This window comes from Nicotiana sylvestris, chromosome 7 (assembly GCF_000393655.2).
Source record: "Nicotiana sylvestris chromosome 7, ASM39365v2, whole genome shotgun sequence".
Classification (NCBI taxonomy): domain Eukaryota; kingdom Viridiplantae; phylum Streptophyta; class Magnoliopsida; order Solanales; family Solanaceae; genus Nicotiana; species Nicotiana sylvestris.
In genome coordinates, this window is record NC_091063.1 from 22,510,449 (window position 1) to 22,533,849 (window position 23,401).

General features: G+C 35.5%; 2 protein-coding genes across 2 annotated transcripts; one reads left to right on the plus strand and one right to left on the minus strand.

Moving 5' to 3' along the window:
* Positions 1-892: 892 nt before the first annotated feature.
* Positions 893-11,075, plus strand: LOC104220086 (ran-binding protein M homolog). The gene is made up of 10 exons (XM_009770900.2): positions 893-1,542; positions 2,569-2,715; positions 2,940-3,026; positions 4,642-4,687; positions 5,295-5,371; positions 6,789-6,951; positions 8,587-8,655; positions 9,191-9,250; positions 10,067-10,153; positions 10,635-11,075. The coding sequence occupies exons 1-10, from the start codon at positions 1,109-1,111 to the stop codon at positions 10,908-10,910; spliced, it is 1,446 nt and encodes a 481-aa protein (XP_009769202.1). The 5' UTR covers positions 893-1,108; the 3' UTR covers positions 10,911-11,075.
* Positions 11,076-12,158: 1,083 nt separating this feature from the next.
* On the minus strand, positions 12,159-22,085 carry LOC104220088 (protein argonaute 16). The gene is made up of 23 exons (XM_009770901.2): positions 21,853-22,085; positions 20,719-20,954; positions 20,427-20,632; positions 20,118-20,333; positions 19,905-20,041; positions 19,728-19,825; positions 19,551-19,648; positions 19,297-19,468; positions 19,083-19,199; positions 18,903-19,010; positions 18,756-18,818; positions 18,304-18,417; positions 18,060-18,225; positions 17,866-17,978; positions 17,636-17,773; positions 17,416-17,546; positions 17,261-17,326; positions 13,841-13,904; positions 13,422-13,533; positions 13,261-13,334; positions 12,953-13,047; positions 12,843-12,874; positions 12,159-12,680 (listed from the first exon to the last, which is right to left on the minus strand). The coding sequence occupies exons 2-23, from the start codon at positions 20,932-20,934 to the stop codon at positions 12,505-12,507; spliced, it is 2,712 nt and encodes a 903-aa protein (XP_009769203.1). The 5' UTR covers positions 20,935-20,954; positions 21,853-22,085; the 3' UTR covers positions 12,159-12,504.
* Positions 22,086-23,401: the final 1,316 nt, after the last annotated feature.

Below are 23,401 nucleotides of genomic sequence, written 5' to 3' on the forward strand. Positions count from 1 at the left end.
GCATAAACAGTCATTCTGAAGAGTTGCACCTCTTCAAATTTCAGCCCAACATTGGCTATAAATACAAGTTCATTCTCTCAGATTTTCTATACGAATTTCTGAGTTTCTCCTTCTTTTTTTGCATTGTTTTAACTTCAAAGAAAGCAACAGTAAATGTAATTTGCTACCGAACTTTGTGTTCGCTGAAACACTGGTGTTTGAAGTACCGCTACACCAGTGTGTTATTTGTTCTATCATAGGAGGAAATAATCCATGACCTTGGATACTAGGAGGGGATTAAATTCCTTAAGAAAATACTGCGAATTCAGTGGGCTCGGATTAACTTTTATTTTTACATTTTCTGTTTATTTGTTATTCTGTTTTTTTCCAGAATTAGTTTACAAATAAAGTATACATTTAATTCACTAGAGCTAACATGTCATATATGTTTGGTGAGAATTAACCAAATGAACGGACCTTTGACTATCGAGAACTTTCTTATGTGAGAGACTTGCACTATAAAATAGAAAACTAGAACCAACAGGGTTGTGGTTGAGTGATAATTGGTAAGTATTCCTTCATCCTTAATCACGCTTCTTGAATTCGAGTTTGAGTATGAAATTGCCTTTGTTAAAGAGCGTTTTATCCCAATGTAAAATTTTTCGGCGCGAATTCAAATTTGGTCGGGCCCTAATATAAATATCCAACCATGGGAGGTAAATAATAATAATAATAATAATAATAATAATAATAGAGAACTAGATAAGAAAGAGAGCATCATTACCCATAGCATGATAGGATCCGATGCTAGGTATAGTAATCAATAGTACATCATACAATGCGCAAGGAGGAAGTGAAAAGTAAATAAATTATGTATATAAAAAAAATGTTTAGATTATACAGTAGTATTAATTATCGATTTGATTCAGTTTCATTCGAACCATCAATTTTCACTTGTCAGTTCTGCAGCGGTGAAAGATAAAAATCTCTTTCTTTTTTCCTCTTTCCTCTTAATTCAAGAAAAACCTTTTGTTCGATCCCAATTGCTGTTTACTCGAATTCTTCTTTCTTCTCCAATTTAATTCATTTTCAGGGTTTCACTTTTCTCTCGAATTTTCCCAGAAAATTCATGGATGCATCTTTAACTCTGTCTCTTTCTCACACCAATTCCGAAACTCAAGACCTAATCGGTTCCTACTTCTTGGATCAATGGCGACTTAAATCCAAATCCGCCGCCGCTAAATCCGAATCAGTCGCTGAACCGGAAAAAACTCAGTTAATGGAAGTAGAAGAATCAGAAGATGAAAAAGAAGAGTTACCTACTGAGCTGGATACTTTGAGTAGTTCCGGTGGGTTTTCGATTGTTGGACCTGATAAACTTTCAGTCCATTACCCTAATGTGAATCTTCATGGACATGATGTTGGAGTTGTTCAAGCTAATCGGCCCGCTCCTTGTAAACGCCTCGTTTATTACTTTGAGATTTCTGTGAAGAATGCTGGTGCTAAGGGCCAAATTTCCATTGGTTTCACTTCCCCTGGCTTTAAATTGCGTCGCCAACCTGGGTATTTTCTTGTTCTTGTATTGAATTGCTCTTTTATGAAATGGAAACTTTTTAATAAAATCTTTTTATTTTTTACTTGCATGGTGTTTCTTACATTTCATTTTCAATTTCAATTATAATGTGAAAGCTTGAATCTTGTCCTGAAAATATATAGGATCAATCTAGTGGCAATCTCTTTATGTTTAACCAAAGTTAAAAAGAATTTTTATGATCATAAATATATTAGTGTACATCAACGGCTAATTAGCTTCATAATAAAGGCTACCAAGAAAGGTTAATGCCAGTGAAGGCAGCGGGGGCAGAGCTACAGTGGTGCTTACTACGCAGTAAATCCACTTAATACGTGTAAATAATTTATCCATAAATCAGTAATCTGCCTTTTCTATAATCTAGAACCCTTAAACACAAAATCCAGCTCCGTCTCTAGGCAAGCACTGTACTGCTAGTGAACATAGACCAAACTTCAGCTTCTTTTGACTCTTGCTACCTTTAATAAAGTCGGAGAAAATCCTGGTTCTTTGCTGATAATTCTAATATTCTGATCAATTATTGAGTTTTAATGAATTGCTATGATATGAGAATTACTGTTGAAGAGTTGACAAGAGTGAGATAGCCAAGCTTTTAACTCTTTCGCTTTCACACCATATGAGTTGCGAGAAAGAAGCGATAACAGTCTTAGTACATTGATGATAAAGTACCTAGACTTCTAGAGGACTCATACGAAATAAGGTAAGTTTCTTAGTTATTGTACAAAAATTAAGAATGTTCCACATTATTATGTGAATTCTTTGCCAAATTAAATGGAGTGGTAAAGATTAGAACTATTTTCACTCAGTTAACTAGACATGTATAATGAATCTATACACATTCTAATGGAGCCTAACACAGCATTATTGGTCTTATCTGTGGCTCCTTGGTTATTTGTCTATGTAACATAGACTGAGAAGAATTGCATAGGAGTGGCATTTTGTTGTTCGATCATTGTCTTTCATTCTCACTCTATTTTTTATCTTTCTATGTTTGTCAGCTGGGATCCAAACAGTTACGGATATCATGGTGATGATGGACTGCTTTACCATGGACAAGGAAAGGGAGAGGCATTTGGCCCGACTTACTCAACAGGTGATACTGTTGGCGGTGGAATCAATTATGCTTCTCAAGAACTATTTTTCACGTAAGAATTTATCTGTTTTTTACCTCTTCTACAAAGATGTTCATGTTAGATTTCTGGATGATTTTTGTTGAGTCTATAGAAATAGTCTTGCTGTTTACATTATAATTTCTGGATGAGTGCGGTCTTATCGCTTTTATTCCAAAAGCAAATGCATATCTGCTTTGACTCAAATATTTTCCTATACGAAATTCTCAGGAAGTTGTGCTTTATATTTTTAATGCCAGGAAAAATGGAACTATTGTAGGAACAGTTTTCAAGGATGTAAAGGGGCCACTATTTCCTACAGTTGCGGTGCACAGCCAAAATGAAGAGTATGTAGATATAGCCTTATTATCTGTACCTTGTATTTGTTTTTAATTTATTATTTATCTCATAAAGATTACTCTCTATGAGGTAGGGGTAAGGTCTGCGTACACACTACCCTCCCCAGACCCCATTTATGGGATCAAACTGGGTTTATTGTTGTTGTTGTTGTTATCTCATATAGATTACAAATTCATCTTTACAAATGTCGTGCTTCCGGATTGGTTTTTTTTTTTTTTTTTCATTTTTGGTTTGGGGCTATGCATCTGGTTTGCTGTCATCTGAATTATTGATAAGATGACCTGGAACCCTATTCACTTTATGTATGAAAATAGTTCTTTATTAAAATTGTGCCGACTCGCGATGCAATTTGTTCTCCATGTCCTCTAATTATGTTGCTTTTAGTGTAGTCCTTTAACCCCATTCCTATCCTCTCTATTTTCCTTCTTAAATATAACAAGGTCGTGAATATATCGTTAAGTTTCATTTCTTTGATGCTACCTTTGATTATTAAAATTGGAGTTTAATGAACTTGCTACACTTCAAAGAGTGTTGCTTGTTCAATAATATGTAGAGTCTTGAGTATATAGCATTATTGAGCATGCTACCAAAGCAGACAATACATGCCATGGGCTTGGGTCGTGACAAATATGGCATTAGAGCTAAGTCTCCCTCAGTACGGGGTGGGGCAAACCTCAGCGGCCAACTGAGTTTAGGCGAATCCCACATCTTTGAGAAGATAACGGGGCAAACCTCAGTGAGGACGTTGAGTCCCAAGGGGGGTGAATGTGATGTCCATGACGGAGGGCGGGCTGATGAGAGCGGTCAAGTAGGTAGGACTGGCAGGCTTCTAGGATGACAAGCTTCTGAAAAAGGGGTACACATGTCACCTTAGGCGAATCCCATATTGGAATGAGAGAGGAAGTGAAAAGTTTTATAAGGCATGACACAAGCTCACATGGTATGTCGCTTTTGGGGCTCGATGTAGCATAGCCCGAAAGACAAATCTGTGCGGGCCTAGGCCCAAAGCGGACAATATGTTCCATAGGCTTGGGTCGTGGCAAATATCATGCTCTCGATGTGGGAAAAATAAATAAATAAGAAGTATCTTTCAAGTTATTTATATCTTTTTCATTGTGATGGAACAATCTCTTATTCCTTCATCCCCCACTATCCACAAATTCACATCATCAAATTCTCAAAACAACCAAATCATGTTTGACATAAATCATCAAGAAAGGGTGTCCCTAAGTTCTTGAGGTGTTGGAGCTATATCTTGCTATTTGAACTCTGCTAGGCATGAAAATTCTTGCTATTTTGTACCTTATCAAAAAGAAAATCTCGCTATTCTTGTGTGTGGCTGTAAATAGGAAATTCATGTCGTAGATATTGTTTCTTAGTGCATACTTTTACCAAACTACATTTGATATACATGTAATAATGAAATATGATTAGTCAAAAAGAAAAAAAGATCTGTAGTTCTATAGTTAGTTCTAGTTGATTCTCTCAGCAATAGCTTTATTGATCCTTGGTTAGTTTGTCCAAACTCTGACTTAGTAGTATGCATCATCAAATTTAGCATTTCTGATTTCTTGCAGTTCTTTGTAAATTTTACTATCACAGGGTTACCATCAACTTCGGGAAGGATCCATTTGTTTTTGATATTAAGGTAAAGGTTCTTCTTGTTTATTAAGTTAAATAGTTCTCCTTTTGCTTTACCATGTGCCATGAGCTGGAGAAAATAGATGTAACTGTGTGTTTTACCTTCCCTGGTTGGGCTATGGTTGGTCTTCTCTCCTATTAATTATGCATGTAATGCTATGTGCTTCCGTTTTCAAGATAATCTCAAACAGACAGTAGATGCTGATTTTACCACTATTTTATCAGCCTTAGATAAGACGAGTGCATGTTTGTACACTCATCTTTCTGCCTTGGGGTAAATTATGGTCTGCAGCAACTTTTGTTTTTTAATGATAAGTACTATTGATGTCACAAAACAAACAGCACTAAGAAAGTGCTGAGATTGCATCCAAAAAAGAAGAAAAGGAAAGAGAAATATAAGAGAAAAGAAGACCCCCCCCCCCCCAAAAAAAAAAAAATCCTTGCTATACAAAAGTTTTTATCATCTGTTGCAGGGGTTCAACATCATTTACCCATGCCATTTTACACCAAAAAGAAATTAAAAAATGGACAATCTGATAGAAAAATAAGTGGATAAAAAGCATGATAGCATACATTAGTATTAATCCCTTGTGGTTTTTGCCTTCTTTGGTTAGGCATATGAAGCGCAGGAAAGGACAAAGCAGCATTCAACTATTGAAAAATTGTCTATACCTCAGAATGCCAGTTATGGGTAAGTACCCCCATTGTTCTATTGTTATCACCTTTGTTTGGTTGGGAGTTAAAATTATAGTTTTTAAATAGAGAGAAGTGGTCCTATTAGTAAAGTTAATATTTGGCTTAATTTTAGAACTTAAAAAGAAAAAAGCTAGTCCTACATTTTCTTTTCCTAGTATAATATTCAGGAAGTAATAAACAGTGAAGAGAAAGAAGTTTTGATCTAAGAAAGTGGAAGGCATTTTAGAATGGAGTAACGAAGTAGGACGGTGATGAAGCACATTGAAGTTATTATATCTATTTTCTTCCAGATAAAGGAGTGCATCTTTTTTATAGTCTCAATTTAGAACTGAAGTGGTTGGTAGAAAAATGAGGTTTAAACACACGGAAGAACAAGGAGAATGTTGATTCATTTGCTCTACAAACATATTTTTCTGAGTATATATATGCATATTGAATCTATAATGGAACATCTGTATTTGGCAACTGTATCTTTACCCTGTCACATATCCAATGATGGTTCCCATAAGGTTTTGGTAGGAATATGGGGTTGAATGAGTTTCAGACATGGCGACGTGTAGGTTCCATCATCAACTAAAATACCCAAACATTCATAGCAGGTTCCATTTTTTTTTTCTATAAATATTTTGTAATTTTCTCTAAACTATATAAAAGGTTAATGCTCAAAAGAAACTGTTACTGCTTACCTTTTCAAAAAAAAAAGCAAAAAAAGACAAGAAAAATGTTCAAAAGACACTGTTCATTATTGTTAGAGCATCTATCTGGAACAGCTGTTTGTTGCGTGGTGAGGCAATTAATTATCTCATACACTTTGTAAAGATTTAGAGAAACCAATGTATCAGTTCAGATTCAAAATTGTATTAGGGCAGGGTTGGCATTTTTGAGAGAGAGAAGTTAAACATTCGTGGTTTAAGAGATCTTTTTGACTAGTCACGTGGTTTAACTAAAGATTTGTGGAAATTTTAAATGATAGAACTAAAGATTTAATTGTGCTTAGTCAGGCAGCACGTGGAATTCTTCGATAAATGAAAGACCAAAATCATATTTTATCATGATAGTCGAAATCAAAGATAATGAAAGAAATAGTGGTAGACTAGTAGTATATCTTTCGTGAGCTACGTGAGAGAATCTTCTAGATATCAGGATGGGTTTGCAGTTTAGATATTCGAGATTTGGATTCCCAGGAGTGTGCAGCTATTCATCAATTAGATTTGAGTGATTTTCACCCCATATTCTGCTGAATCTTAATTCCGAGCATGAAGAAAAGGAGCGGCGGAGGTTTTTAGACTGTTGAATTAAAGGAGTAATTAAAGCACTTTGGTTACAAGTGTAAATCTCTTTGTGCACATTGCAAATCATTACTGTTAGAAATGCATTTCTTCTTTTCTTTTTGACGGGTTTTCAACTTCCAGAATTGTTCGCTCGTATTTACAACATTATGGATATGAAGATACGCTGAGAATGTTTGACATTGAAAGTAAAAGTACTCTTCCACCCATCTCCTTTATTCAAGAAAATGGCTTTACAGAGGACATGAATATGTATTCATTAAATCAAAGAAAGGTTCTTCGTCAGGTATGAAATGTGGAAGCATTATTTTTCCTTCATGATGATGTTAATGTATGATGCAAAGATACACATGAGACAGTAGTCACTTGATTTTTATTGCTGTCGGTGCCTGCAGGACCACTTTCTTTTCCCTTTTTTCGGTGACTGGATTGAGACTAGCTGATTGATCATCTTTTACTTCTTTTATTTCCACTTTTACTGATCCTTACCCTTGTAAAAGAAAACCACGGAAGAGATAATGAAAAGAGAGAGAATAAAGAAAAATTGGGTAGGATTAGTTACTATTTGGGATGGGTAGAAAACGAAACAGGTAAGAGTTGCTCTTTGTTTGGAGAGAGTGAGAGAAGATCTGTTGGCTGCTGGAAAGACGTTTTATGTTGTATATTATCTTCTCCTTTATGTTATGCATACCAAACACAAAGGGCTGGATATTGTTTAACTCTTCTCTCGTTTTCCCTTTGTTACATTGGTCCCAAGAAAGATTTAAAAGGGCATTCTTCAAAAGGATGCAAAATTTGCCTTTTCTTGTTGCTTATGTTGTGTTTAACTAGTTTCAATGTTTGATGGAAATGGAAAATGGAAATAACTAACTGAACAGTTTGTTAAGATGAAGAAAGTCATCTGGTGAAATACAGTTACTGGGTCTGGAAGGAAGTGAATAAGAGAAGTATTATATAAGCTTTCGGTACTGTGGTAAACTAATGAATTAGGAAAGATGAAGATAATCTTATTAGGTGATATCAGTGGCTAGTTTTTTCAGTTGTGAATTCTCAGTTTGGAATTCTATTAAAGGTTGTCTTTGTGTGATACTGTTCAAGGAATTTCATGTTACTTGTCTCTTAGTGGTATTATTAAGGATAATTCCCTTCGCACAAGCAGCTTCCTTTCTCTCTTTAAGATTCGTATTAAGATCCTTTAATCTTCATGTCTTGACGGAACATTACTTTAATTTTTGGATGATATTCTAGATGGTCTCTTCTTTCAACTGCTTCCTCGTAAGAAAAAAAATTTATAAGGTGGAAGAAAATAGGAAAAGAAAAAAAGATGCAAGCTTATCAGTAAATGGCAGCTTTGGTACGCTAGATTTTTATGGCTATTTACAAGTGAAGGAATAGATTAGTGGCGAAAACCCTACACTTCAGACCATAAGTTGGCTGTTTGAATTACCTAGGGAGTATAGCGGGAAAGGACACTGTTGGATTCCTTGGGTTTGGGGGGTGGGGGGTGGGGGTTACCAGATAAAAAGAAGGTTCCTAAGACTGTTACCTTTTGGTTATTCTTCTCATGTTGGAGTGTTTTCTCTTTGACAACGCAAAGTTAACACATGAATATAGTCTCTGGCCAGATCTAGTATCCAAAACTTCCGTTTTGCCGGACGGGTTAGTTGATGAACAGCCAGTTACTTTCTACCATCCAATGCTGTTCTCGTCTTGCTAAATACTAGTTTTGGACTTTTGGTTCAATTATTTTCAGATCTGCACAAAACAATGTAATTAACTCTCCTCCCCACGCACAGTCCAAAGGAAAAAAATAATGTGGTGCTTTCTGACGTCCTTTTAACCCTCCTACCTTGGTCTACGTTGTTGTCATTTTGCTGACATAGAAATGATACTTACAGGAATGTATTTTTTGTTTAAACAGCTAATTCGAAGTGGTGAAATTGGTGATGCCTTTACGAAACTTAGAGAGTGGTATCCTCAGATAGTTCAGGTAATTTTTCTGTTAGTCGATATTGTGGAACATCATATGATTGTAACTTCATTCACCTCCCTTTACCTTTTTGCACAAAGATGCTGTGGAACTTCCTTACTTGATGTCAATTCATGTAAAACTTTGCAGTTTTAATTATCAACACTCTACTTTTATTTTCTACTCTTAACTTTGTTTTTTGTTTTTTTACCTTAGGACTTAGGTTTTTCATTTCTTGACATTAGTTTAATAGATATATATGCTTGACGATAACCTATTCTTTTCTAACATTGTGAATATATTTAAGATGTACATATGGAGGATGACATTTTTTTGTTTATATCTCCATATTATTTCTTGAACTTCACCTTTGAACTACACTACTTTTCAATAAGTTGAAATTTGCTTGCTATTTACCTTGAGTTTTGATGAACTCGAATGCCATTCTTTTGTCGACAATGTGGAAAGAATTTGTTTCTTTTTTATTACAGACAAAAGAATTTGTTTCTTTTTTACTCACCTTTCCTTTCCTGATAAGCTGTTCTATGCTCTTTAGGATGGCACATCAGCTATATGCTTTTTGCTTCACTGTCAAAATTTTATTGAGCTAGTACGGGTAAGTTGTTTGTACACATGCTTCTGCTGCTTCATGTTTCTTTCTATGTATAAAACTTGTAAAAAATGATTCAATGATATGAAGAGATGATGCTGCAGGACAAAAAATTGCATTATCCCATAGCAAATGGTTTAATTTTTTCAACTTGGTGGTGAAAAAATTGGTTTAAAATGACATTGAGAAGAACTTAGGCTCATGCTAATGACTAGGCAGGTCACAAAAGCTTTAAGTAGACGTAGAAATAGTGGTGCATGCAAAAGAAGAAAACTCAGGTATGTGGCAAAAGGGGGGTCAACGGGCCAACAAAAGAAAATTTCTATATGCAAGTAAGAACTCATTATGAACAATCCAAAGAAAAAGGTAGACGTGCTATGCAATTTGTAAGCAGTTCATGTGATATAGCTAGTTTGCTTCCTATCTGGTGCTTTACCTTATCAGAATGTATTATTTTGACTGGTTATTTGGCAAATGGATAATATCTAGATAATACAGTTTGGGCCGTCCGATTTAAACCCTATTTGTGTTGAAGGAGAATTAGATGTTCTGTTAGTGATCTAATTGGTAAGGCCTACCGGAGTAGTGCGTCTCTTCTGAAGGCAAGCCAACAAATTACATTCTTATACAATACCAGAATGAGTGTAGGAATACGATAATTCAAGGATGCATCTAACCAATGTCAACGGAAGCGCCAAAATATTCATTTCTTTGGAGATACATATATGCTTGTCTTCAGAATATGTATTTCATTAGTGTTTTATGGTGCCGTGTAGTCATATAAATTAGCAAACAATTTGAAGTGCTATGTTCTATCTGTAGGCTGGAAAGCTTGAAGAAGCTGTGTTATATGGAAGGACTGAATTTGAAAAATTCTACAAGTTGGGAGACTATGATGACTTGGTCAAGGTACTGAAGGAAATTCTATTAACCCTTTTGTGGCTGTGTTTACTGATTAGCATCGTACTAGTATGAGCAGCCTATCACTAACATAGTGTTGGACATTGCAAAAAAAGTCCTTATACAGTTTTTCCTATTTACAATAAAACAGGTCATTACAGTACTGAGCTAATGAATTCTACTATTTTCTCCTCCCATATAATTTGTATATAACACCAGGAGATGACACATTTACACATCTAAATTTCAAAACATGTACAGCAGTGACATTTCTGTCATAGCATCTTTGGGTTTTCTCCTTGCTTTGTGCTGGCCAGCACCGTCTACTTATCTGGATTAGAGAACTCAATAGTTACTCTTACCATAAGATACGTTAATTTTACAATGCAGAGAATGTTTAAGCAATCCTTATTATGTGTTTTAGCATCTATAATCTTATCCTCAACAAATATATTTATTAATACTGTTTCTCTTTCCCTATCCATTATAGGATTGTGCTGCTCTGCTTGCATATGAACAACCACAAAAATCCTCTGTTGGGTATCTTCTAGGAGATTCACAGCGAGAAGTTGTGGCTGATGCTGTCAATGCAATGATTTTATCAACGAACCCAAGCGTGAAAGATTCAAAAGATTGCTTACATTCATGTCTTGAGAGGCTACTCAGGCAGCTAAATGCTTGCTTCTTGGAGAAGAGGTCTTTGAATGGGGATCAAGGTGAAGGTTTCCATCTGCATAGAATACTTAACAGTGGTAGAAAAGGCTGAGAGTTAAGTCGGTTTGTATTCCTTGTCACTCCCGACCCATGTATATACACAACTAAGTCTTTCAAGTTACTATCTGGAGAAATGCCCCCTGGTGACCAGAACACATGCTGTGTAAAGTCGTATGTACTGCCTTTGATTCGTAATAACTATTCATTTTCTGGAATACTGGGTTGGCTTTGTTTTGGCATCAATTCATGCCCCCACTACAGTAAACCTTCAATAGTTCGTGCACATTGAATGGTCAAATTCTCTACTTGGGTATAATGCCATCCGAGGTTCTATGGGATAGCTTTTGTACAGATGAATTTTTCAAATTTAGTATATTGTTGTTTTGCCTAAACTGGCTCTACATGTTTTATTCGAGCAACTCTTTGGAAATCAGATAATCATGGTTGTGTTAAGTTTGAACTGATTGCAAGTGAAGGAGTTTCTGTAAGGACTTGGAGCAGCTGCAATATGCGCGGTCTCATCACTAGCTCTCCAAACAATTGTTGTATCGATAAAAGTATATGTGAAGTCTTGATGGTGTATTGATGGGAGCATATTGATGTCTGAATATCAGAAATTTTACACACTAGAGCCCCATACTGACTTTGTTAATCATAGCATTATTAGTGCGATTGAGCACGGGCACGTTTTGTTGGGCATTCTGAATTTCTGTCATTTCATGCAAGTTTTGAGAACTGAGCAAATTTGATTCCCAACAGTGTTAGGATTCGGTAAGAGTGTTTTTCTAAGAGAGCAACGGTAAAGTTGTTTCTGTTTAACGTATAGGTCACGGATTCGAGTCGTGGAATCAACCACTAATGCTTGCATCATGGTAGGTTACCTACATCACCCCTATCCTTGAGGTGTGGCCCTTCTTTGGACCTAGCGTAAACATAGGATGCATGATGCACCGGGCTTTTAAAAGGGTATGTTACGCCGGATGAAAATATGCGTGTATACTACTTGACATAAATGATGGCCGCAAGAATTTATCAATAATCAAATTATACCTAATTCAAAAGTTGAAGAATTAATATATTTTTTTTCCTCGGGGAATTTTGATACATTGCGAATGCAAAGATATGAATGAACCAAAGGTTTAACGGTGAGAAAATTTAATTTCGATTCAGATACAAATTTGGACCTTTTCCTTTTGAGAAATTTGGGTTAGACATGATCAAAGTTAACACTTTCTGACTCATTCTCCAAGTCGGCAATCTTATTAGCAAATAAAAATAACTTTAAATTTGTGAATATTCATGAAGGCAATTGCATGACGGACGAATTTCATTTCAATACTATATAGACCAAAGCTTCCTGGTGTTTAACAAATCAGGCGCACCAAATTTAGGCCAAAAATTGACTATACAAAAGTCAGTCCTAAATTCTAAATAGCTACAAGTAGCTGTACCAAAATTCTATGCCCTTTAAACAGTGATATTTTTAGCCTAGTTACTTCCAGAAAACTGTCAGAAATAAGATGTTTTGCCCCTTGTTAGACGACCTAAAAGTGCTTGACTAAAGCCTCCACAAAACTTGGAGCCATAGAGTATAGAGTATTATACTACCCAAGAATTTACAGCATGTGCAGTTGAAAACTTCAACTTCAACAGAAAAACATTGAGTCACTGACATTCATGTGCAACCTGGGCAGTTCAGTAACCGAGGTGCTCCCAATTGATTTGACGCTGCCGTGTCCTGAAGAAGTTTCGGAGAGATCTTCGAACTTCACAAACTGTGCAAATTGTTGTGCTGCTAGATGTGCATAACGGACAGGAGCCACTGCAGCAACAATGAAATTAGATAATATGCTAACTTTTGCTAATTCTGTAATTTAAGATGACTGATAACAGTTTCACTATCACATGCCTATCTATGTCTCTTAACATTTCAATCTCTCCCTAGGAACAAAAAAGAAAGTAATGCAAGGATAAACAGAATTACCAATAGAGGTCGCAGTCGTGCTCCTTTGATACCTGAAAGACAGCAAAGCACTATCACATTGAACTTGCAAATTCATTCATAACTTATAGATTGCATATCAGATAGCTTACACATATGATAGTGAATGTATGAGATTTTGCAGGACATCAGGTGAGAAACCAATCTCATCGAGCAATACATGATAATGTGCAGGTCTAGTTGTTCCCTGTTGTAAAATTCATAGACAGACTAGCTCAGTTCAATTTGTTTTCATATTGTTGAAGCGCTGAAGGAGATGAAGGAAGAAATTCAAAAGCGCAGGTTATACATAATGACACAAGAAATAGCTAAGAAACTGCTGGAACAGGTCCTATATGCCATGATAAATAGGACAACATCTAGGAAAACCCCAACGGGTAAAAGGATCTGAGTAACTTACTATCATTCCCGCATGTGCACACATGAAAAAGTCATTATTTCTTGGATGCACAATGTTTGTGTCTACAACAGTACCTGAGGGAGAGAGACGGTGTGTCTTAGAGACTACTTTAGAACAGATCACTTGAAGCAGAACAAACGAATTGCTGGAAAGTTAAAGACCTGGTGGAACATTTTCAGGTGCACTAGCTTGAAACAGTTTCGTATGGTGATTTTTTTGTGCCACAATCAAGGTGAACTTGGGGATGTCTCCCTCACCAAGATGCTTGTATGCCTGCTTTTGGAAAATGCCAGACGTATTAAACATACCAGGAACTAATAACTGATGGACAGCATATAGAACTCAGATCCTAAGAGATGCCTAAATTTAAAGTATTATTACTCTATTCCAGAGCATTAGCTGCAAAAGTTCAGTGCGTAACCTGTGGATATTCCATTCCTTTAAATGTTTTTGTCATGAAAAAATTAAAGTAAGAAATTAAACATCTCCACAAGCAAAACAAAAAAAACTATTTTATGATGCAGTGTTAAGTGAGTGCATTGGAATGGCAAAAGACATTTTTCAGATAGATGGACATTACCTTGATCATTTGATCTAGCTCAAGGTTCAGAACTTGACTGAACTGTGATTCACTGACGCCATCCCTAACAAAGGAAATTTTAAGTTGATCGCAAATGGCTAGCAATATAATATTAATGAACAATCATCATGTGATTGCAAACAAAAACTTGAAATAGGACTGCTATACCATTTCAAAATTATAGGACTGCTATAAAAGTCACAGCCACATATATTGCAATACTCTGCCAGAAGTACAGAGTACAATGGTTAAAATTCACCTTCTCGCCTGATACCCTTATATAGTTGTGAAGTTCCCCATTTCGCCAAAAATAAATTGCATATCATAAGGACATAATGTACCATTTCAATCTATCCAGGTAAAGATATTTTGTTCTATCAAAAGGTTCTCAAGATTGATAGGATATGAAGATGACATCTAAGAACACAGATCTGCAACTCGCATCTTCTCATTGGAGAAACTGTAAGATTTTGGATTTGTTTGTCTCAGAAAGATAGGCTCCAACTTTAACATTGTATAGTGTGCTTTATGATACTCATTCCTATTAACTTTGTGTTTTAAATATGGTGTACCCATGCCAGCTTGCCCGCACCTTGACTAATCCACCAATGTTTATATCCCACTTCTCTTTTGGCCAACGGAAACAGCTTTCCAGAAAAACTACATATATGTGGATTCAGCTTCTTTTCTTTTTATTATTTGTTATGTGAATTTGAAACAGTAAGATCTATTTTTTTGACCAAGGCTTATATCTAATTCCTTTCCAAATCTATCTATCTATCTATATATATATATATATATATATAATTGAGGGCCATACACACGGATACGTGGCACTTCTCTTTAAGCAGCAATTGCATTTATTTTTTTCTAGGAATTTTAGGGGTTTCCTCTGATTTTTCACTATCAAAGACCAAAAAAGCACGCAAAACAAAAACGCTGCTTCAAAAACAATACTGTTTCTTTCTACACCGATTCTTTACTCTTCTAACTTTTGTCTTTCCTCTCTCTTTCTCTATTACATTCTCCGGCTTGCTGCCACCGTTCGTATTCAGACCTACTGTCAGGTATCTTCTTCTATTTTCCTATTTCTTTTTCTTTTCTCTTTAGTTTGCCGCTTTGGCTGTGAGTCTCAAAGTTCATTCATTTTTTCGGTTTTTTCAATTTGTTAACGAAGATTGAATGACCATACATATCAAAACAATGAAGATTGAATATACTAATTTTGTGAAAGTTATTGTGATTTGTAATCTTGATGTGCAGACTAACATTGTCTTATTATTGGTTAATATGTCATTGACTTATACAGAAGAATTTTTGAAACCAAAAATCCTCTCACGAAATCTTCACAACCATACAAACGTAAAGGGATGAAATACAACAGAGCAAACACATGCTTATTTTGACGCCCATGAAGTGTTCGAAAAAAGACCCTATAGGTTGACCTTCCCCATAGAATTATGAAATGCTGCTATTTACTCAACAAATGCCGGTTTGAAATCCTTTTGAAATACATATTTACCAACTATGCCTTCTTGAATATATTTGTAATGTTAAATTTTAGACTCTTTCAACTTAACACTATTAAACAGGAAATAATGGAAACTAATATGTTGTGATCGTTCACTTCTGCAATTTACATTTACAGTTTCACTTTCACTTCGGACCATTAACTTTTGCTGATATCAGCAAAGAGCGTTGTTTTGCTGATATTTTTAATTAATTGTGACAAAGTTCGACAACAATATCCACAGAAGTTGATCATAATATAGTGATGTGGAGTTTAGGCTATATAAGATTTTCTATGCCGTGTTAGATATTGGTATTGGATAGTGCTTCAACTTCCTGTTACTTTTTAGTTTCATTATGAAGTACAAGAATGTTGTTTTACTGATATTTAAAATGGTAACAATGTTTGACAACACTATCTATAAAAGTTGATTATAGTATAGTGATATGGAGCTTAGACTTGATTGAAAGAACATTCCTTAACGAGAAATTGATAAACAAAAATAAATTTAAAGTTGCATAGTAGTTATGGTTTATTAACTTGGGAATGAATGAGTTAACAATAAAAACTTATCTTTAATAGTTTTTGTCGTTTTTCTTTGTAGACATTGCTTCTCCTATTGTTTACATACAAATCCGGTTCTCTCCTCTTCGCCAATTATCACCTCTGCATCTATTTTAGTAACCCTATTCAGAGAATGAGGCGGAATATCAACTTTCAAGTCACTGTTTGTTTGTTTTATATCTTCGGTCCACGGAGGTTTGTTGAATCAGTGTTGCGTTGCGGTAAAGAGATGTAAACAATCGGATCTATGTTGTTGCTCCAACTTCACCGTTTCTTCAACAAATAGAAGCTTTCACCACTTTCATTAACCATTGTTTAATATGAATACAAATTAAGTTGGCAGCAACCATCAGGAAGCCCTTTGCTTAGTCTAATGGTGTTTTTAAAGTATGCAGCTTAGTTCAAGAATAGGTATAGATCAACATTTGCTAAGTGAGGATCCACTTTAGTTTACATTCACTATTTTCTTAATGGCTGAGATAAAAACTAACAATTTGTAAATTGACAATGTTAATTATGTTGCGTTGTTTAGTAATATAGTATTCTTTCTGTTTCCTCAAGTCTTGGAAAATATTTGTTAGCAACAGACTTCAGCCCATCTCATCAAGAAATGCAGAGTAGTAGATATATGCTTACTGGCGCATTGTGTTACCCTTGAGATGGGAACAAAGGTGGAGGTTCACAGAAGTTGGGGCTAGCAAGATCCACAAATGTCAACCGCATATAGTTACAAAATCATATAATAACAGTTTTGGTTGCTTCTTTTCTTCAAAGTTTATTTTATTAATTGATATCTTTAATTTTTAAATTTTTTTTTTTAAGAATTGGTGAAGTTCATCATCAATTGTTTGACAATATTCCATTTTTGAAACTTTTAGGATTTATAGAAAATCAATTAGTTTTGATTCCTTTGCTTATTTAAGTCTATCTTTAACTTCTTTTAATTTCAAATGTTATATATCTCACAAATTTCAATACTCAAGTATTAGGAAGTATAAGTATATAACAAAAGCTAATCCTTAACAGGCTAAGAAATTTTGAAAGTGGCGGGAGATAAAAGAAGAAGAGAGGAAGGTGTAATGAAACAATTTAACAAGTGACTTATGTGTTTCTTTAGTTGCACATAGACGAAAAAAGTACTTTATAAGCTTTTTGAGGGATGGCATCTAATTTCATTATTAGCTTACTAACTTACTAATTTCAATATAAATATATTCATGCAAATTTACTAGTATAAAGCTAAATGTGAGGCTGAACCAACAAATTTTTATTTAACTTTAGCAGCTGTCATTGCTCATATGTGGGACAGCATCTGCAGCAGACTTCAGACATAAATATTGGAATACCTGAAGACAATAATTTGAGCTGGTTTATGGCCGTTACATGTCCTATAGAAGTCCAGAAGAAGTTCTCTGCAGCACAAGTAAATTTGTATAATTTAAATGCTTCTATACATAGGTTGTCATAGAAACTTGACATATTATAGGCAATAAAGATGCACCCCATGATTCCTTCATCGTCTCCATTTGGTAAAGGCTTGTATAAGGATTCTATAATTTCTAACTTTGGAGATTGACTACGGACAACTGCCCTGTACTTGGATATTAATGGCCAATATAAGGATCCCACAACCTGGAAGAACAGTGATAATAAGGCAGAACAAATCAGTTGCAACGCTATTGACAAAAGAAAGGAGAAAATATTTTGGGAAGAAGATCAACCGCAGCAATTGATGGAATATCTGATTGACCAGGAGATCCATGAGAGACATCCATGCCCAGAATCATTGTTGGAGTTTCCTGAATATGCGGCAGATGAGATGCATGTTCCATAGCCAACAATGAATTGGTCCCTCCAAGCTATTAAACACAAGCAAAAAAGACTATCCTAGTTCAGAAAAACTGAAAATAGAAAAAAATCCAAACTGTTGATCACAAATTCAAAAGACTACCTTTGCATTAATTTTGAGAAGCACATTCGTTAGATATTGATCATTGATCTTTAACGGAGAGATACATTGAGTAACAATTCCCAAGTCAGTCAAGCTTTTTTTCTTCCAAGGTCCTTGACATTATGAAATGTATAAGTTAGTATAGGATATTGAAACCAAAGCGAGCGGGTCTAACATTGTAATTAGTATATTACCATATATCTCTGAGTTTTTTCGCTCTGGCAAGACACAGAGAAGAAAGTCAGGAGGGCCAGGAAGTCTAGCTATTATCTCTTCGAACATCTTTTCTACTCGAATTACAGGCCCAGCTCGCCTATTCTGGGGATCTTCCTCAATGAGTGTATGTGGGCGTTCAAAATGCTGATAAAGAAGAATTTGAACTCAGAATTCATCGCAACAAAATTAAACAATGAAAGATGTAGATGTAGCGCTACATACAATGCCTTTGGTCCTTCCACAACTAATAAGCTCCCTCGAAAGGTGACTTGTATCACAACGGGCAGAGAAGTTGACCACTGCCCAGCGTTCAATTCGTGCAGGGGTCAAAAGATGCTACGAGAAAGGAAAAAAAAAAGGTAGAGAGAGATGGAAGGTATGGTTCAAACGAAAAACTGCAGAAAACTTTTATAACATTTTCACTACAGTTGGTTAAGTCTAACAATAGAAACTTTTTTTCATTTTCACAAAGATTATCCTCAGATATCGAGAATAATGAGGATAAATTCATATCCGCCATCCCTCCTCTCCTTCATAGTCAAGTTCTCAAAAGGTTGATCCCCATGTAGTAACAAAATAATAGAGGACAACCACAGATGATTATTTCCACCTCTCCTTATATTTGCTGTTTATCGCGCCAGACTGCAAGGTGATATTATGCGGTTAAATTGTACCTTGTTATTAAAATTCCATCGGCCGTTGCGGGGAACGACCTCTTCGCCATTACCAGCCTTCAACTAGAGATTGTAAGATAATATAAGTAAAGTCAGAAAAAAATAATTAAATTTTAATGAACACCGTTCAAGATGTATAGATACTACCTTTGGAGCCTCAAGGACCCTGCCGTTAATTTGAATGAGCTGCTTTTCTATCGAGACTCCACAAGTGGCAAGAAGGGGATCATCATCATAGCTGTAGTCCCTGACAGCCTGCCAAATTTCCAGTAAGGTACAGAAGCAAAAATTAAAAGTACCAGGACAATCAAACCTGCACCAACTTACATCTGTTATAACTTTAATTCGTTCTCGAGGCTTCTGCCTTGATTTTTCAACTAAAGATGCCCGCTGCACTGATGATAACACTTTTGTGTATCTTTGAAGGGAGACCAAATAACACAGCTGAATATTAAGGAAAGAAAAAAATTTGGCTTTTAGAAGCTGGTTTAGTTAATTAGGGTCCAGTAATGTAAAAAGAAAGAATAATAACTCTGCACACCTCCAGTGGCAGATAGTTTGGTCGTTTCGGTTTTCCGACATCCAGGCATGGCATATAAGCAGAGTTTGAAAGTTCTATGTTACGGTGTTTAGTGAAGTACTCATAAACAGTTATCTCTATGGTCTCTCCTCCATTATCTAGGCCATCACCATTTTTTACTTTCATAGAAAATCTATTAAAAAGGCAACAAAAGTAGATGTTACATATCTCTGAGTAGTTAGTAATAAATATGCACAAGACAAATAGACACTCACAACTGTTGATTGCAAGGTCTCTCACTCAGACCGATGATTTTGAATTCCTTGTTGCTGTGCTTAGCTTTAACTCTCAGATTCTTCAACATTCTTTTTGCCTGTATAAAACTGGAAGTTAGCGAAGCGTGGAGAGCTGAAAGAAAGAAGAGTTTTAGCGTGTAGTTAGATATTACTCACTCTTGCCCAATCAATATAACGAGGCTCCTTTACATTCTGGTTAGCGAGTAAAAAGTCGATTACAGGTCCAGGTGATAGGATCATAGTTGTAGACACATCTACAACCAGGAAGTAAGCAGAATTAAGATTTATAAAAATTATAGAAGACAGCTAGACTGGAGAGTTTCTAAGTACTACCCATGTTCAAGGTCAATCCATCAAGGGTTGGACGAAAGCTGGAATGGAGCCCCTTACAACCCATTACACCCCCTCCAACATCTGTGAAGTTCCTTGAGTCGTCATGAAAAAATGACTGTCTAACCAAGAGGCATCCTCTGTGACCAACATGAATATCTGGATAAGTTTTGGCTCGGGAAAAGATTGACGGTCATTAGAATAACAGGGAATTACCTATTAGCAGCTTGTTGTCGCAATATAATGTCCAGAACCCTCAATGCATCTTGAACATTTTCCGCATCAGCTCCTTGAAGGGCAAGAGAAATGGACTTTAATGGTATTTTAGCTGCAAAGTTGATCTCCACCCGGAAAGCTTTTGAATGAAGAGAACGCTTAGATCTTTTACTAGAGTGATTGTTGCTTCCATTATCTGAGGGGCTCTCACTAGCACTACAAACAAAGTATAACATAAGCTTAAGGTACATTATAGAAGCCTTAAAGTAACTGCGACTATAGAGTCAAAGATTTTTTCAAGGATATTACTGCTTTGCACTAGACTCTTCAACAACCACCGTGAATTCCACTTTGTTGCGTGGCAGAGGTCCCACTGTGTACAAACTCTTCTCTCCATCGTAAACAAATTTCTTTCCCGCAAATTCAGATGAGTATGTTTCATGAATTTTATCTATGATTTTTCTTCCAATCCGCTTGATGTTAACATCCCTCTTTTCATCACAAGTTATAGAGACCTGTAATAGTGCAACACAGAAATTTGGTTAAGTGCACGGGGAGCTTCAAAATGACTGAAGAAGGACTCAATAATTAGCAATCATACACTGTATTGGTAAAATATTTCATCAGGACATTTGACAGAAACTTTTAAGTGGTTTGCGAGCAAAGTAATCCCTCGTCCAGATGTTCCATTCCCAGGCCTCGACATTACAGTACGCTTGGGCTGATCAACTCTCTCTGGCTCCGCGTCCAACGCTATAACTGGTGGTGCTACTGCCACAGGTGGGCAAAAACTCTCTCTTCCCTCACTTCCTTCCATATTTCAAGTGGAACAGTCACCTAGGAGAAATTTTTATTAGCTGGATAAACGCCAAAAGAAGAAGGCTACTGAAATCAGAGTTCTTTCTAAACCGTCTCCTCAATTTATACCCCTCTATGGATACATCATATGCGCACAACTACAAAGTTTAAGCTTGTTATAGTTTCTTGTCTGACAAGGATAATGTAGTTAGAATATATATCAATCAACCAACTACACCTCAATTCCAAACTTCTTGTGGTAGGCTATCATAAGAACATGGGTGGAGCTAGACTATAGCTTACGGGTTCGGCCGAACCCAGAAGCTTTAGTCGAAACTCTGTAATTGTCTTAATAAATTCATATGTATAAATTATTAATTTAGAACCCGATAACTTAAAAGACTAGAATCCCTAACCCTTAAACTTCAAATCCTAGCCCCAACTCTGCATATGAAACCATGTATCTCATCCACTCTACTCAAATCAAGTTAATATTTAATCTTCATGAAAAGCAGTACACTGTATGCAAAGTAATTTATGGTCAAATAGTTCAAACGTGATGAAGACAATAAGTAGAAACATCAAATTACACGCAAAAAAAGTATTTAATTTTTTAAATTCATATATTAGAAACTTTGAACATTGAAAGAATAAATCACTAAGAAAAATGCCCAAAAAGAAGTGGACGAGTAAATATGCATTTAACACTGTATCAGAGTGAATCTTTTCTGAAACTGAAAATCAAAAAACTTAATTGCATGCAGACTAAAATAGGCAAAATTGAGCAATTAATACAAAAACTACTAGTTATCAAAATATTCATTAAAACAAAATTAATACACGATGCACATTATGAAAAAAAAAATTATAATTAGAAAACTCGAGAATGTAGAAGAAGTAAATGAAAACGGAGAACAGAAAGTTAGATAAATTTCACCTTAGGTGAATGAAACCGGAATGGCTTTTCTCTGTTAGGGTTTCCGATTCAGCATATGCTTTTTGGAAATTTCTGGAAATTTTTGCTTCTCCACTGCTATCACTCAGTACCAAGTCACCAGTGAGAAAGTGGCGAGACAAAACAGTGGAGGGAAAGACCAAAAAGAAAAAAGGACTTGACCAATTGCTTTGCTTAACGCGAATTTCCTTCTTTTTCTTTGTTTCTTTCTGCTTACTACTACTAAACGCTTATTTGCGATCACAGCCGTCCAGTTTTCAGAAGATTTGAAGTTTCCTATGACTCTTAGTAGATGTAATTTTTGGATGGTAACTCAATTTTTATTTAATTTTATTAAATTATTTTCTATAATAAAAAGGTTATTAAACTTTGTCTAGGTATCACAAAAGTTACTAAATGATATTTTGTACCTTAAATGTTAGTACTTAACTTGCCTAAAGTTATTGAATTATTTTTTACTATAGTGCAAAGCAAAGTCCTGGTATGTTCTAAATATCCTAAAATTCGTTTCATTGACATCCAATGAGATTAGCCTGGATACTCGTGTATCGACTTAATTTACTTATAGCACAAGCTATATCTGGTCGTGTACAATCCATGATATACATTAAACATCCCAACACACTAGCATAATCCAATTGTGATATGCTTTGGCCTTTGTTCTTTGCTAGTGCAAGATTCATGTCAATTGGAGTCTTTGCAACTTTAAAATCTAAGTGCTTGAATTTTTCAAATACTGTTTTAATGTAATGAGATTGTGACAATACCAGACCTTGAGGAGTCTTATGGATCTTAATACCCAGAATTAAATCGGCAACTCCCAAGTCTTTCATATCAAATGTGCTAGTTAGCATACGCTTAGCCGCATTTATGTTGGCAATGTCATTACTCATTATCAACATATCATCCACATATAAGCAAACAATGACTATATGATTCAGAACATTTTTAATGTACACACATTTATCACATTTATTTATCTTAAAATCATTTGACAACATTGTTTGGTCAAATTTCGCATGCCATTATTTGGCTGTTTGTTTTAGTCCATAAAGGAACTTAACAAGTCTACACACCTTCTTTTCTTTACCTGGAACCACAAACCCTTCGGTTGTTCCATGTTGATTTCTTCCTTCAAATCTCCATTTAAGAAGGTCGTCTTAACGTCCATTTGATGAATTTTAAGAGCATAAACCGCAGCTAATGCTACTAATATTTCTATGGACGTAATTCTTGTAACTGGAGAGTATGTATCAAAATTGTCAAGACTTTCTCGTTGTTTATACTCTTTGACCACAACTCTTGCCTTATATTTATCAATAATTCCATCATCTTTCATTTTCCTCTTAAAAATCTATTTAGAACCTAACGGTTTATTTCTAGGAGAAAGATCAACCAATTCCCATGTATGGTTGTTCAATATGGATTCTATTTAACTATAGACCGCCTCCAAAATAATAATTCCGAAGAAGACATAGCTTCTTTAAATGTTCGAGACTCATTTTCCAATAAGAAAGTCACAAAATCTGGT

Coding starts and splice junctions, on each gene's coding strand:
- LOC104220088 (XM_009770901.2), bottom strand. CDS start 20,934: ATGGAAGGAAGTGAGGGAAGAGAGAGTTTTTGCCCACCTGTGGCAGTA. Junction 19,826..19,904: donor TGGATTGACCTTGAACATGG/GTAGTACTTAGA, acceptor TCCTGGTTGTAG/ATGTGTCTACAACTATGATC. Junction 17,327..17,415: donor GACGATGAAGGAATCATGGG/GTGCATCTTTAT, acceptor CTTGTGCTGCAG/AGAACTTCTTCTGGACTTCT.
- LOC104220086 (XM_009770900.2), top strand. CDS start 1,109: ATGGATGCATCTTTAACTCTGTCTCTTTCTCACACCAATTCCGAAACT. Junction 1,543..2,568: donor AAATTGCGTCGCCAACCTGG/GTATTTTCTTGT, acceptor TATGTTTGTCAG/CTGGGATCCAAACAGTTACG. Junction 10,154..10,634: donor ACTATGATGACTTGGTCAAG/GTACTGAAGGAA, acceptor TATCCATTATAG/GATTGTGCTGCTCTGCTTGC.